The sequence below is a fragment of the Diplotaxodon limnothrissa genome, linkage group LG15 (assembly GCF_057381915.1).
Source record: "Diplotaxodon limnothrissa isolate DT_005_m linkage group LG15, D_limnothrissa_male_GT1.1, whole genome shotgun sequence".
NCBI classification, from domain to species: domain Eukaryota; kingdom Metazoa; phylum Chordata; class Actinopteri; order Cichliformes; family Cichlidae; genus Diplotaxodon; species Diplotaxodon limnothrissa.
The window spans coordinates 37,546,454-37,562,605 of NC_140610.1; the positions used below are offsets into that span (position 1 = coordinate 37,546,454).

General features: G+C 41.4%; 1 protein-coding gene across 5 annotated transcripts in view; it reads left to right on the plus strand.

The window, feature by feature from the left end:
• ptprsa (protein tyrosine phosphatase receptor type Sa) overlaps positions 1 to 16,152 on the plus strand; it is a 180,326-nt gene that overhangs the window by 161,051 nt on the left and 3,123 nt on the right. For all 5 annotated transcript variants that reach the window (XM_085371935.1, XM_085371934.1, XM_085371937.1 and 2 more), the window contains 6 exons: positions 2,182 to 2,336; positions 3,133 to 3,418; positions 7,345 to 7,523; positions 7,868 to 7,994; positions 8,119 to 8,244; positions 13,818 to 13,972. In XM_085371935.1, coding sequence (XP_085228061.1) covers positions 2,182 to 2,336; positions 3,133 to 3,418; positions 7,345 to 7,523; positions 7,868 to 7,994; positions 8,119 to 8,244; positions 13,818 to 13,972 — 1,028 coding nt within the window. The remainder of the gene's footprint in view (positions 1 to 2,181; positions 2,337 to 3,132; positions 3,419 to 7,344; positions 7,524 to 7,867; positions 7,995 to 8,118; positions 8,245 to 13,817; positions 13,973 to 16,152) is intronic.

The following is a 16,152-nucleotide window of genomic DNA, read 5'->3' on the forward strand; positions in this document are numbered from 1 at the left end:
AATGATATCTACTACAACAACGAGTTCAAACTGTGTAAAATCATGATCAAAAGAAAGAAAAAGATTTCCCAAAAACTGCAAAGCCCATTTTGTAAATGAGAGCGGATTTAAACAGCTGTAAAATGTTTAAATATACGCTTATTTTATTTAATGTGATGCCAGCGACACATTTCAAAACAAAATCGTGACAGGGGCGTGTTTACCACTGGTTTGCATCACCTCTTTCTTTTTTTAACAACACTGAGCTCTCAAAACTGCAGCTCAGCCCCCAAACACAAACATGTTTTCCCATTCTTGCTTGAGAGGATGGGTTTTGAGCCTCTCAAAATGTTCTGCAATAATAAGATGTTCACAGCATGCCGCATGCGGCTCATCCACATCGAAAGGAGCGAGTTCAGGTGGTTCTGGCATCTGACAAGGATGCCTCCTGGGTGAGGTGTTTTGCCCCACCGGGATGAGGCCACGGGGCAGACCCAGGACACGCTGGAGAGATTATATCTCTCGGCTGGCCTGGGAGCACCTTGGTGGATAAGCTGGAGGAGGTGGCTGGGGAGAGGGAGGTCTTGGCTTCTCTGCTTAGGTTGCTGCCCGGATAAGCAGAAGAAGATGGATGGATGGACGGACTGCATTTCCTGTGTCCGTAATGTCCATGCGCTTTAATGAACACCCAAACCCCTTTAAAGGACATCAGTGATAAGTGATCAGAATTTCTAAGTTTATACTGTAGCTGGTTTTCAGCTTTGTCCCTTTTTAATGTATTTTGTACTGGAGACTATGAAAGCGGCACATTCTTTGCAGTATTACACTGCAATTACACTGACACTTAGTCTTGTGTTACTGAGTTATTAAACTGCTAAAAAACCTACTCACAAACTCCAGTGGATGCTTCTATTAAACCCAGTTATATTTATGACCATTTTCAGGACCCTTGTTTCAACTTTTTTTGAATTTTTTCCACTTTCAGTCTTTGATATTTTGTCTCTGTGTTGTACAACTAAACTAAACTAAACTGGCATAGTGCAGAAAAGTAGACAGAGGAAAAACAGATGCCAAGCCTCGGTCTGGTTTAAATGCCTAGGAATAAAAATGAGTTTTCAAGCGGCTCTTGAAGATGTCGAGTGTTGCTGAGGTGCTCATTTCAAGGGCGCGGGCTGTTTCAAAGTTCAGGGGCATCTACAGAGAAGGCCAGGTCTCCTCTATGCTTTAATCTGCTTCACAGTAAGACCAGAAGCATCTGGTCAGCTGATCTCAATGATCATTTCAGAGAATGTGTAGTTAAAACATCCAAAAACAGGGGAAATACGAGCTCGCTTGCAGGTGCCTGTCAGGACTTGAGCTGCTGCATTTTGGTTGCAGAGGAGAACGCAGCGCCTGGCTGATTCTCAAATAAAAACTACTCCAAAAAGCAAGCCTGGGTGAAATGAAGGTATGAACTAGTCCGTCTAGGCTCTCAGTCATCCAGGTCATGGTAGTCGTAGGAGCTTGAAAAATCTTTTAGAACTAAAGAAACCTCTTGTATGAAAGGTGAAACATCCTCACACACTTGAACAAGTCCAGTGCCTTCTTTTTCAAGCATGGTTTGCCTTCTTAGCAAAAGAGAGAGAGGGCTTAGCCTTTTGCCTCGGGTAGAAGAAACTAACTGTAGCAACAGCATTTATCTGTTTATCAAATGTGTGATCCGTCCCGTGTTTTGGAGGGCCAAGACGAGTGAGGTTCAAGAGGTCCACTTCTTTGCTTCATCCACAATTTTAACTCGGTGAGACAGTCCAGCAAGGACAGGGTTTAAATGATTTCCAAATCAATACAATTTACACAGTCCCCCAGCTTTTCTATTAGATTTACTGTTGAAGCCATTGATGAGCTGCATGTGTTGAAAGCATTTCATCATAGATGATTTTAACCTAAACTATAGTGCATTTTACTCATCAAGGCTACAAAGTGCAACTTTTTATTTGACCTGAAATCCCATCTTTGTGGTAAGCAGGTGTATCCACTAAATACGTCAGTATGTCAGCTTTCTGAATGTTTTGTGGTCTCACTGTACAACATCTCTCTGTAACAGCCAAGTTGCACAAAGCAGCACCGTTATCAAGACACCATTTGGGTTTATAGACCAACAATAAAGCTACTGAATGACCCAGTGCAAACACAGTGCAACCAGCCTCTCTGTGTGTTATGCAGAATGGTTCGAGTGAGAAGCGGGAGGTTCGTCAGTTCCAGTTCACCGCCTGGCCTGACCACGGCGTACCAGAGTACCCAACCCCGTTCCTGGCCTTCCTCCGTAGGGTGAAGACTTGCAATCCGCCTGACGCTGGACCAATCATTGCTCACTGCAGGTCGGTTTGTAATTTGATTCACTTTTGTGCTTCAAAGGAACCGAGGAGTGGTTCTTGCACCAGCCGGTCTCCCAAAAATGAAGTCAAGCCCAGCATATGGAAAATCCCAGCTTCAGTAATGCAGTTGTTATTAGGTCATTGTGTGTCCGTGAGCCAACAGAATGGCAGGCTTTACCTGCGTACTTGCTATTATAGGTTACGTAAAACACTTTACACCACCGCATACTCTCTTTCCCAAATGACCTCTGTCTCTTCTATTTTCAATTGGTCACAGCAGCCTTCTCTTTAATTTGTGCTTTATTTCCCTGCTGCCATTCTCTCCACCTTTTTCTTTTCTTCTCTTTCTGTCAAAAAGCCTCAAAAGTAATCCCTTCCCATCTCCTTTGCGTCTCCCATTTCACTCCTTAGCTCTTCCTCCTTTTACGTGTGGTATTTCTCAGATGGCTTATTCAAATTGAAACCTTCCTTTTTGTCAAGATAAAAAGACTTCAGTGAGTCCAAAGCACTACACAATAAAATTGAAATTTGACGGCTTGCTTCACCTAGTCTCCATCACTGTCCTCCTGTTGTTCTATTTGTCATTTTCCTTTATTGTTTATTTATTTCCTCTCTTAGCTTTCATAACATCTCTCTCTTTGCGTCTTCCTATTCAATTATGCAAAGTGTGACTTCACAACAGAGCTTACAGGACTTGCTGTATATAAAACATTATAATGGCACAGTGAATTACACTGAAAATATTCAATGCCAAAACACAAAGTAATTTTGTATCTTTTTTTTTTTTTTTTTACTCCAGTGCGGGCGTAGGCCGGACGGGCTGCTTCATCGTCATCGACGCCATGCTGGAGCGGATCAAGCACGAGAAGACGGTCGACATTTACGGCCATGTGACACTTATGCGATCGCAGCGGAATTACATGGTGCAGACCGAAGACCAGTACAGCTTCATTCATGACGCACTGCTGGAGGCGGTGGCCTGCGGAAACACTGAGGTGGCTGCCCGGAGCCTGTATTCTTACATCCAGAAGCTTGCACAGGTGGAGAGCGGTGAGCACGTCACTGGCATGGAGCTGGAGTTCAAGGTATAGGAAATAAACCTATAAAACCTTAATAACCTTCTGACCATTTTAAGTGCACTATGCACTGGAATTAGAGGGTTTTACACCTTGCTTTGTTGTTGTTGTTTCTTTATTAATGAGCCCTAACTACATATACCGATCAACTTTAACTTCTGCTGGGGTCAGACATGCAAATTATCAGGGAGCCTGCTTGGAGTTTTTCCTCAGAGTCACCTGCCAAGACAGTGGGAAATAACGAGCAGCCACAGATCAATGTCTACATTAACTTTCCTCTCTGTAGTCCTTATCATAACTAAATAATGAAGACGGCACCGGTATGTTTTTCTGACACCTTGTTTTAAGCCACTGTAAGCCTTTTAAATAAGCCTAGCTGCCAGCTTTATCTTCCCAGCAGTTATTCTGGATGCAAATCCAATTTCATTGCTTTTCATATTTTTCTTCATCATTATTTGCAGTGTGCTTAATTTTTGGTTTCAGTCATTGCTCTTTGCTTTGTGATAATACGTTTCTTTGTATTTTGATTTGGGGTTTTTTTGTTTTGTTTTGGTGTTTTTTCAGTGGTTCTTAACTATCAGCATCTGTGTTTCTGACAAGAAGCTGTGAAACTAAATTAGGAGACTAGGAAAGAGACAAATTGGATGGTTGCTGTCACTGCCTGGGTGGGTGGGGGGACTGAAAGAATAACATTTTAGTTGAGTGAAGATGCAGTTTATACAGTGTAGCATCACTGTAGAAGGTATATTTAAACTGCCTTATTTGAATGGCAGCTATTTGTCAGTTTTTTACGGATGCTATCCAAGTAACAGGTGACTAAAAAACGTTTCATCATTTAGGTACACAATGCTATTGAGGTGTAGTATTTTTTTTTCCAGAGCTAGAAAAGAGAAATAAGAAGCCCTTTGCTGTTGGGCCACATTGTTCATTTTTGAGGATTTTGCAATAATATGCTTAGGCTAAGAAATTGGGTTTAATCTAGCAGGGGCAAGACAAAGGATTTTTTGGCTCAGAGCAGCACGGATTTTCGGTTTTAAGAAAGAAAAAATTAATGAAAAAGCAGTAGGTGAGAAAGACAGCAAAGCATAGTGTTTACGTACAGAGGGGTGACTTATTAAAGGAAAAACATAAACCCTTGAATCCTGCGATGGGGAGACTGGGCGACTGCTACAGCGGGGGGATATTAGCTGGCATCGTGTACTTTTTCCTTTATACAGCCGTTGCAATTCGTCACAGCCACCGGGCATCAATCTAGCTGACCATCTATGAGACATCGTGGCATATTAGAAAGTGCTCTCCATCACCACCATCAAACATCACATATCTTTTGGAAGAATGCTACTTGTAGAGTCACTGCCAGTTAATTGAGTTGGGGGGCTTATCCTATAATTTGTCACCCGTCCATAAAGTAAAGTCACCTCAACTTTGGCACACCAGTTAGCATCTGCTGACCTTGGATTACGCACACAGATTCTTGAATCATTCGTCATCGCTTTTCATCAACGCAGCCTCCCTACCAAGAAACAACAACAGTGCCAGTGCGATTAGTCTTTTTTGGGGGGGTGTCTTCTCACTGGTGCACAACAGTGACGGAAACTCCACTGCCATCTGTATCGGGAAATAATGCTGAGCTGGCATCAGGAGTCGAACGGGGATTAATAACATCCACCCTGCTGTCAGTACAGAGGGGGTAGGCGTGTGAGAAAAGGGGTGGTTGAGCTAAGTAATTAATACTTGATGATGACAAATGGAGGTGGAAGGTGAGGCAAGCGGAGGGAGGAACGTTTGGCTAATGAACAAAGGGACGAGTGTATACTAAGTTGGCAGTAAGGAAGTGATTTGACAGAATACTGCACTATAGGCGAGAGTGGGAGGGCACTGTCATTCTCAGGTAGGATACATAGTCACGCAGAGTTAAGCCATAACTGTTGGGAATCCCTGAAGATAATTTTGTCATGAAGTAGTCAGACAAAAATGCTTTCTTGCTCACAGTATGTGCATTTTTATGGAGATTTATGCACATAGCATGCTTGTAGAACGTATTTTGCAACAGTATGTGGATTACAACATACACACACAACAAAATGCTACTGAGCTGCTGGGATAAATTTCAATTTAAATAGAAGCAAGTATGAGTTGGGATTCAGCTGTTTAAATTGGGATCCAAGTCCAAACAAAAATACAAAAATCTTCTCGAGTTATATAGAAACAGTTCTATACATATACAAAACTCTCACAAGGCTTTGCATGGCAATGCATAATTAATAATTAAAGAAGTACACAATTGGAAAGATAGTATTTACTAGAAATAAACCGAAAACCTATGATCTAATAGATAGTAAATGTACTAAAAAGAATAAATATGTGTAAATCTGTAGTGATATTCAGAATACTTTACTATAGATTTATAGAAATGCCAGATGGTATTTAATATTCTCAGACCCTTGTATTTTCTATTACAGGGTTCTGACTTCCCACTTAGATTTGGTTATGTCCAGGGAAGCCTACTGGGGATGGTCCTACTGCGTTTTTGGTCACAGTGCTTCTTTAAGCTCTAGTTTCTGATACATAACCAAATATATGTTTCGGTGCAACATGCCAAATGGAATGAAAACTGACCAGATATGCTGTACTATAAATGGGAAGGAGCTAGTATGAGGTGAAGAGATTGAGGCTGCCAGGTCTGGCGCAGTTCCCTTCACCCTCTGTGGTGTAGCTGAGGGCCTCTTTAGCACTGCCAGGCCACCTTAAGCCTTTCCAGGTGCCTCTGTGAAACACAGATCAAAAGCAAGACAGTAGCAAGGGATAAAGGCATGGGAGGAGGAGGAGGCAAACACTGGATGGACTCCAAGAAGCCACTGATAGAGAGCTGCTGGTGCTATACGAGGGGGGAAAGAGAAAGAGAGACCGAGAATACTCTAATTGGAAGAGAAAATGGAAAGTTAGACCTGGTTTGCGCACACATAAAAGCATGAACACACTGACTTTTTGTATTTTGACAAGTATTGGGAGCTGGAAAATCTAGAAAATATATTCACATCCCGCCTTCTTTTTCACCGGGGTCAGTTGCAGCTCATCTCTTGTCTCGTTCTCATTTCTTGTGATGCTGCTGGTGTTTTCAGCGCGCCGTGCGTTCTGTCTGAAAGGGGTCCTAAACCATCTGACAAGGGTATCTTCTATTTGCTTGCTAACGAGCAAGAACACACACACACATATTCTTTATTGAGACGTCGAAGCCAAAAGGAGGAGATCATAGGACTTGCTGACCCACAAACTCGCGCTGAGATCCTTATGACGGTGATGATGTAGCAGTACGGCATTTTCATTTTGATCATTATGCAGCGTGCGTGTGTGTTTGTCTTTCTGAGCATCCCTATGTGAGTCTATGTTTTATGCACACTGCCATTATCAAAGCTGCGACTGACCCACTTTTAGGCAAGTTTTCTGTTTCATACAGGCTTGATCCAGAGGCTTGTTAGTCTGGGTGTGTAACGTATTTTCCGTCATTTTATCTGACCCTCCAGGACCTCACAAGTTGCAAACGGGAATAAAGTTTTGAATTGCTTTCTGATAAATATATTCCTGATAAACAATGTCCTTTGAAGCTGTGGCATCGTGGGTGACAGATCAGATTAGATTAGGTCTTCTTTATTACTTTCTGCAATTGATATTCTCCACTTTCTAGCTATCTTGCACCTGTCTTCTTCATCCTCTCCTGCTCTTCCTTTTTCTTTTACTTCTTTCCTCTGCAGTGCTATCTTCTCACATTTCTCTGCTTTTAATCTTTATTCTCCTCCTCTGCATCATTCATTGCAGTCTTACTAAATGTCTCTTTTTTTTTTAACACTATACTATATTTTTACCTTAGTCTGTACTGTTATTGTTATTGCTTATCTTCTGGTATGTTAAACTATCCCTTTGTCTTCCCCCAACAGCGTTTGGCCAACTCCAAAGCCCACACGTCGCGCTTCATCAGTGCCAACCTTCCCTGCAACAAGTTCAAAAATCGGCTGGTTAACATCATGCCCTATGAGACCACTCGTGTTTGCCTGCAGCCAATCAGAGGCCTGGAAGGATCTGACTACATCAATGCCAGCTTTATTGATGGATACAGGTAGGAAGAGTTGAGATGGCAGAAAAGCACGCCAGCATGAGTGAAGTAACTGCTTATTTATTCATGTGTTTATTTCTACTGCAAAGAAACATCTTGATTGATCAGAGACATATATTACATGGAATAAAGAAAATGAGAGAAATATTCATTCTATTTTTGTATTTTTTCCTCATAGCAGTCATGTAATCGTGTGTATTATTATGTAAAAGCAATCATCAAGTTTACTTATCGTCCACAAGTTTGTGTCATACGGTTGATTTTGTTTTTCCCCCTCTGAATTTGCATCAGTGGTGTTTACAGTTAATTACTCAAGTAAACATGGTGTGACTTTACTGTTTAAACAGGCAACAGAAAGCCTACATTGCCACGCAGGGCCCTCTGGCGGAGACTACAGAAGACTTCTGGAGAATGCTCTGGGAGAACAACTCCACTATTGTAGTCATGTTGACCAAACTTAGAGAGATGGGACGGGTACGACGCTGATTTATGTTATTTATCTGTCTCTTTTTGCTTAAAAATTAAAATAATTTAAAATCAAAATGTAAAACGCCATAAAAAATTCCACTAAAAATCATCACTATTTTTTTTCAAACAGGAAAAATGTCACCAGTACTGGCCTGCAGAGCGCTCTGCCAGGTATCAGTACTTTGTGGTAGACCCCATGGCAGAGTATAACATGCCTCAGTACATCCTCCGAGAGTTCAAGGTCACAGACGCCAGGGTAAGAGGGGGTCCTTTGGCGGTTTGGGAGGGTTAAATAGGGCACAAGATGTGAAATTTTCCAATGAATGCAAAATATATAAATACAATACATTACACCCTTGAAAAGCCTACATAAACACAGAGCCTGTACATGTTTCCACACTGTAGCCTACATGTTGTATTTTTTCTGTTCAGCGGCTTTTGTTGTTGACGCTGGGGCGTAAATCTGAAATCTGCCCATCACACCTTAAAAGAAAACTTTGTACTAAATTGCTGTCAGCACTCAATAGATATTCAGCTGCAGTTTCTTTGTATCAAAGCGCAAGAGGGACTTTTTCCAGTCTTCTTCTTTATGCTTTTGTTCATCAGAAGTTGTGCGCCAATGACGCATTTTTAGCCTCCTCAAAAGACTAAAAGTATAAGAGTAAAAAAAAAAAAAAGATGTTATAATTTGGACAGATGCGCCATCAACAACTCACTGAGGTGTTGGAAATGTCGAAGATTAAGCAAGTTGAGTAAAACTAGGCCACGTAAACAGAAAAACATCGCAGTCTCGTCATATTTATCCCAAAAACCTTCCTTAAAAGAGTTTTTTTCTGTTTCTATTGTGAGATAGATTTCCATACAGTGTTTCACTACTGAACTGACTTTTCTCACCCTGAACTGTTAAGAAGCTACTCTGCTCTTTTGTAGTTATCTCTTTACCTCCGATAACATTTCTTTTTTGGTCAAATTAGGTCAGACAGTTCAAAGGAGCAACAGTAGAAATCTAGCAGAGAGATGAAAATCTCCCGTCTCGGCTGATATACCCACTGATTTCCCAGGCATCATCCTGTTAGTATTAAAGCAATTAAGGCGCACACATGCACTCATGAAAAGGCTCATGCCGATCTCCTTTCCTCTGTATATTTCTATTAGTTCATGCGCATAAGTTCAGATATCATCTTCCAAAGGCTCTGATAGATTAAACACACTAGCCGGGCCTGCTTTTTCTAATTCTTCATCCCATATTTAGTGAGTGGAACAAAACTGTAGAGGTTATCGCTGTGAGTGTGACGATGTTCGTGCACAGTTTCGGTAAGATTGACCCAGTCGTTTCGGAGTAGCTTGAATACACACAGATACATATGCAGTGTTGGGAAGGTTACTTTTAAAATGTATTCCGTTACAGAATACAGAATACATGCCCCAAAATGTATTCTGTAACGTATTCCGTTACGTTATTCAATGAGAGTAACGTATTCTGAATACTTTGGATTACTTAATATATTATCGTGCTTTTTACAACAACGTGAATGTACTATTGCTGTGTGATTTATTACTATTACTGAAGGTCCGCGACTCCGAACTGTAGTAAAGGGACCTCTGACTAATACGGCGGGGTCCCTGTCGGCTCATAGCCGAAAAATAGCTTTACTTTGTTGTGTGGGTCAATTTTTCTTGCGAGAGACAGAGAGAGGCGTTGAAAGACTGCTCCAACGGAACTTATTGTTTTCGGAGGAAAACACGAACACGGTGTACAGTCGAGTCTTAATAGCTTACTTACAACTGGGCTCGTCAGGCACTCTTCTTGGCTGCAGTGGTTATTATTATATTTACATGTTTCCAGCTCCCGTTTTTCCTCGACGACAACTCGTACCTTTCCACTCGCCTTTTTCTCCCTCCTCGCGCTCACAGACCCATAACGTCTATGGCAGTGCATTCTCCCTGCAGCACGGACTATACTGCCCATGATGCTACATTCTTTAGAGCTATGCTTGTAGCATTCTGCCTGTTAGCTTAGCACAACAACAACAACAAAAAGGCGCTCTCTCACCCAGGAAACACACAGTCGCAGAAAGAGAGAGAGAGCGTCGCCCTTTAACCATGGCAACCGTAACGCTGCCGCCTGGAACAACAGAACGTAGCTGTCAAAAAAAACCCAAACAGTCCTGACCCGTGACAAAATGAAACAGGAAAGTACCGCAGTGTAATCCATTTATTTCAACAAAGTAACTGTATTCTGAATACCACCTTTTTAAACGGTAACTGTAACGGAATACAGTTACTCATGTATTCCGTTACTCCCCAACACTGTACATATGCATACATGCGCTACCATCGTTTTAGTAAGAAGATATGAATGCATATAAAGTATGAGATTGCTCTAACGTGCATGCAAACACGATGCCCCGAGGTCTGGTCAGTGCTGCTTTTCTTTTCGAGGATTGTCCAAGGGGACTCAATCATCAAAGCAAACAGTGTTAGCAAACAGGCAGTCAAAGCTTATCACACAGTTAAGAAAACAAAGCGGAGAGATGGAGCAGGTGATAGTCCGGTCTGTGCTTTCAGGCCGCGCGTGTGCGTCGATCTTGCTGATTGTGTATGCACTTAAAAGTGTCTGTGACCTGGGCTTACCCTGCTATTGCACAGATCACATGTACATGTTTGTCTGTTTTGTATATGTATGACTGTGTGTGTGTGTGCACACAGCTGTGTGTGTTTCTCTTGCATGCCTCTGCGCAGTAATAGCATAGACTCCACGCTTCAACACTCACATCTAGCGAGCCAGTCACGTATTTAATCACACAATTTGACACGGCGCGTGGGCCCTCAGGTTGTGTGTTAAATTTTGCTCCCCACCCCCACCCCCCCACCCCCCCTTCTTTCTTTCGCGTGCTTAGTTTATTGTGTTGTTGTCTTTGCCCCTCTTTCATTTTTAATCCCCCTGCTGAGGCTAAATGTTTTTGAGATGGAAAAACAAAGGCAACACAAGAAAGAAAACATGCAATGCGTCATAAAACAGGGAAAGAGACATGAGGTGTTTTACAAAGAGAGCTGGTATACGGGGCCTAACTTATTAGATTCTAAATCACTGTATTTGTCAAGCACAATAAATGTACAAGAGTACCCCTTGGCAGCAGCGATGCAGACTCACATCAGCAGCACGTATAGTCCCATGTGACAATAGGCAGATTATTTAAATCCTTTGACATATAGTAACAACGTAAAGTATATATGTTCAGCATAGAGTCACCGTCTGAACGGGGGGATGGTTAAAAAATCAGAATAAATCAGTAAGAATGTAAGACAGCTCCCATCCATGATGGTTAGAGACCCTCAGGTACTTGTTTACTTCAACACATTTGACATTTACCATGAATTCTGCTCAGTATGATTTTTGTCATTTATGACATGAAGCATGTTGCATGTCTTCATTGCATCTTGTTCTTTACATACACCATACTGCAGTTTCTTCAACAATATTGGGGAAAATTTCAATAATGTCTTTAAAAGTAAAAATGCTATTTTCATTAATATATATATATATATATATATATATATATATATATATATATATATATATATATATATATATATATATATATATATATAAACCGAATTAGCATTTTTATACCCCAAATTTGAGTGGACTTTGCTGAGACATCAGAAATTAATCAGGCATTTTTCTGCAAGTAAATAATTTGCCATCTTTATCAAAAAATAATAATGTTTTTTATTATTTTTCAGCTTTTTTTTTTTTTAATCAGTAAATTTAAAATTGGTGGATAACAATGATAATTAGATTTTAGCATAAAAAAAACAATGATTACTGGTGGATTAACCATTACAGAAACATACAAATGATTTTGTAATTACCAATAAGGTTAATTTAGGGCAGCTGTGGTATAAAGCTTACACTGGGTGGTGACCTAATAAACTGGTTAAACACTGTACATGTGCACTGACTGTTAGCTTGAAGCTAACTACTGACTGACACTTTTAATTTACTCAGATGAAGATGTTATTGCAATGTTATTCTTTTCCCCAATAACATAATTGAGAATTTGTCTCTTTTAACATTTGTAACAAACTTCAAATTTACTCCAAACAAATTTTAGAATCAAATATCGTTAGCAGCTAATAGCAGGATTTTCAAAAACAATAAATTGTTTACTTGCCAACTGAGTACTCAACCAGTTGTGCTTCCGCCATGTGTGTGAAAAAATCTATAGAGAATGTGCGAGAATGACACTTCATATCCAAGCTGAGGTCTGCTGTGCTGAGAAGTGAGAAACAACTGGAGAAATGAACACCTGGTTGTCTTAATTACTGGTGGCATCAAGCGGAGAGCTTGTCTCTGCGAAAATGCTCGTCTGCTCGCCGGCTTTCTCGAGCAATGTGCTGTCTCTGAGACAACATCAAAAGAAGTTTCTTTACAAGGACACGACTATCGACTGTGCATTCTCAGAGTGGATAATCAGCTCTCTCATAATAAAGCAGATCCTGTCCGTTCTCCTCCTGCGATGCCACTTCATTGGATAAAAAAACTATTCAAATGCGTTTGTTTGCACTGCAGTTGAAGCAAATGTAGTTGCCTCACCATTACAACAAGGTTGTAATGGTGAGTTGTCAAGGTTGACATTTTTCGAACATGCACGTCATTGTGTCAGGGTTTTTGTTTCCAATTTTCATCCTCCAATCCCGCCTTCTTTTCCATAAGTCCTTCTTACTTCTTACATCCCTCCTCCCTCCCTCTCCGTGCTCATCCATCACGTTGCTCTATTGATCGCATCTCAGGATTATCTTATTCAACTTGGTGTCTAGGAGAAGACGCTTGTCATGGCAGATGCACTATTGATTAGCTATAACTAGGACCTTTTTGTGACACACACACACGACTGCGCGCTGTGAACACAATAGGGAAGAAAATGGAAACAGTTGGGTTTGAGTAAGAGAGGACACACTGTCCCTATGTTGTGAGCAGTATGTGTGTCACTGTATCAGCAGGTTTAGTCTTATACAGAAAAAAAGTGCATATTTAATTAGTGCGAAGGCGTTTTTTGCTTTCAGTTTGTCCTCTGTGTGGATGTACATAACTTTGTCCTTTTTTCTCAAGAATGCAATATCTCAGAAATGCCTTAAGGGATTTTCTTCAAGTTTGTCTTTAATGTTCACCAGGACCCAAGGTCACTGTGACCTCTCTCAGCCATAGCTTAAGAATTCATACGCTAATAATGACAACATTTCAAGCTGCTGTCTAATAGAATAAAATGATAAAATGATGACATTTTATATCCAAAAAGGTCACAATTTTACTCCAGTATCAAAATGTTCTGCAAAAACACTTTTCTAGCCATTATTCAGCACAATAACTCAAAAAGAGAGAGAAGGGGAGATTGTAACCATATTTCACATTTGGTTCCCTGCTGGATTGGTCACACTGATTATGGATGCCCGTCTTAAACTTTTAGTTCTGTCAGAATCACTTTTCTCAGCCACACGTGTGAACAAATGTTCTTGCATTTATCTCTTATTGAACCTACGCGACAAGAGAACGACAAAAACAAGGCTTTACAAATTCAAGTCAAATCGATTTCAATCTCTAGCAAGTGACAACCTTTGTCTAGACCCTCAATTCAGATGGAGAGACAAAGCAGAAACATGCTTGCATACAACCAACAGGGGATCCTTCTATTAGTAGTGCATTTATTCTGCATAGAGTTGGTGGAAGGATACTGATACTGTGGAATTGTTGGTGGGAACTGTCGCCATTTAAGATAACCTTAAATGTATCTTTGCTGCTCACCTCATTTTCTCTCTGTTTTGCAGGATGGCCAGTCCAGAACAGTAAGGCAGTTCCAGTTTACTGATTGGCCAGAGCAAGGCGTGCCCAAATCGGGGGAAGGATTCATTGATTTTATTGGCCAGGTGCATAAAACCAAGGAGCAGTTTGGGCAGGATGGCCCAATCTCTGTCCACTGCAGGTAATGTTGTCATGTGCATTATATGGCTTGTATATTTTATTTTATATTAATAATTGTTTTCCTAAAAGGAGATGACTTGTCGCCTGCTTTGCCTCAAACCGGTCTCTAAAGACATTCTTCTCTTCTTGAAAGCGATATAAGTCTCAAGACGAGATTAAATCTCTTCTTAAGATGGTTATTGTTTTGCAGCAGAGCTCCTCCTAAGGCGCAGCTCTAACAACATCCCTCTTCTCCTCTTTGCCAAGCGCAGTGCACTACCTCAGCACCTCCACGGGCCCTTCTCTTTCATAATTGATAAGCCTCAGATGTGGCTTGGCATTTGCAAGGAGAAGACATATGAAATGATACAGCCATTCTTTTGGGGGTTTTACGATCACTGCGTGGTGCATTTTTATCACCTCCGGTGTAGTTTCCAAGGTAACTTTCACCATTAACTCGAGATGCTGTATTACAGGTAGTAATTGATATTTGGTAGTGGTCACCAGCAGAACGTCAGATTATTAATATTCATAACCCTGAGTGGGATCCGTCTGAATGACTTGTTATTCTCAGTAGCCAAATGAGGACAATCTTCACGGCTTTGGTTCTGTATACGCTGCGAGACAAGCAAAGACGGAATGTATGTCTCGTATATGATCTCCGACACACTTTTTTTAAACGTTTGATTGGCATTCAGCTCCAAGGATACAAATGGGCGAACACTAATAATTCCCTTGCTGTCTCTTAAAAATACTTTACCTTTGGAGCAGAATAGGTGTCACTTTTGCGCCACATTTCTACTGCAGAGGCGCCATGACATCATCGAATGTAGCATAACGTCCTTTGGATTAAAAAGCAATGATGTCACCAGCCATCAAATGACCCTCTGGGAGTTGTCTCGGACTTGTGTCAGGCTAGCACCACTAAGACTGAGTTATTCTACCCCTCTGTGAAGCCTTTATGGGAGTGCTGTCCTTAAAGTGAAAGGCCTGGTTATTGCAGGACTGGAGTAATGCACAAGAAAGCAGACAGAGGCTGCATTTAGCGCCTAAATAAGTGATGCATCTCATCAAATGCGGTCCTGATTTTGAGGCGTGCGCGCGAGTAAACACAGCAAAGTGTTTTATGTCATTAGAGTTCGATGATATTAATCAGGGAATCATTTTGCACCGATGTGTATCTCGAGTAGTTGAGTAGTAATAGTTGTTGGCTGCATTATCTGTCGGGACTCTAGCTACCTCCTTTCCCATCTAATCATTGTAGCCCTCTCAACTTTCTCCATCCCTCCTCCTTCAGGCTTAATCGTTTCCGAGAGTAGAGCTTATAGCTTCCTTTTCTCTTACTCTTTCGTCTTCTGTCACCCGCCTACCCCGTTCGTCAACTGCCTGTCTGTTTCTTAATCCTCGCTCTCTCTCGCTTCCTCTCGGCCCATCCATTCTCCTGCACCTCTTTTCTTTTATTCTTCTCCCTTCCTCCTCGGCGTCTATCTAATAGACCCACATGCTTTTTGTCATTAATTGCCTGATTACTTCCTGTGAATGGGGACACCAAATCCTCTCAGTCTGCAGTGGCTCGGCGAGCCTTCAGATTTGGAGAGTCGATCTTCCTGGGGAGTGGGAGAGGTTGAAAGAGAGTGAGAGAGAAAGAGAGAGAGGGGGGAGCTCTGAGTGAGTTTAAGAGCCCATGTGACAGTCTGTGACTGACTCCCATGAAGAGGCTTTGGGTGGGCTGAGAGATACTGCAGTGTGGGGGTGATTAGGCTCCTGTTTCTTTTTTCATTTAATGGCGTCAAACAATACCAAGTCATCTTTTGTCTCAAGTGCGCCGTTTTCCTCCAGCAGACACACGCAAACTTGTCAACAAACTCACGCACAAGTCAAAAAAGTGTCTCCCAGCAGCCGTCACTTCCACTCTCCATTCAGACAAAATAGCATCAGAGGCTGGAAGAAGCCCAAATAAATCTGTTGTCATATCAATTATTGTTCCATTGGTGAAGTGGAAGTCATTTCACAGCAAAGCAGCTTAGAGAGGCAGCTCTCAAGTATTTCAGGATCTGAGTTAAGACTCGGGCTGTATTTCTGGAGAGCAGCAGAAGGCTGAGTTTTTCGACACATGGGAGGAGGGACTTAATGAGACAAAATGTTTGCTTGGTCGCTTGTGTGCGACTTGAAATGTGCGCCTATGTGTCCTTGGGCTTGTGT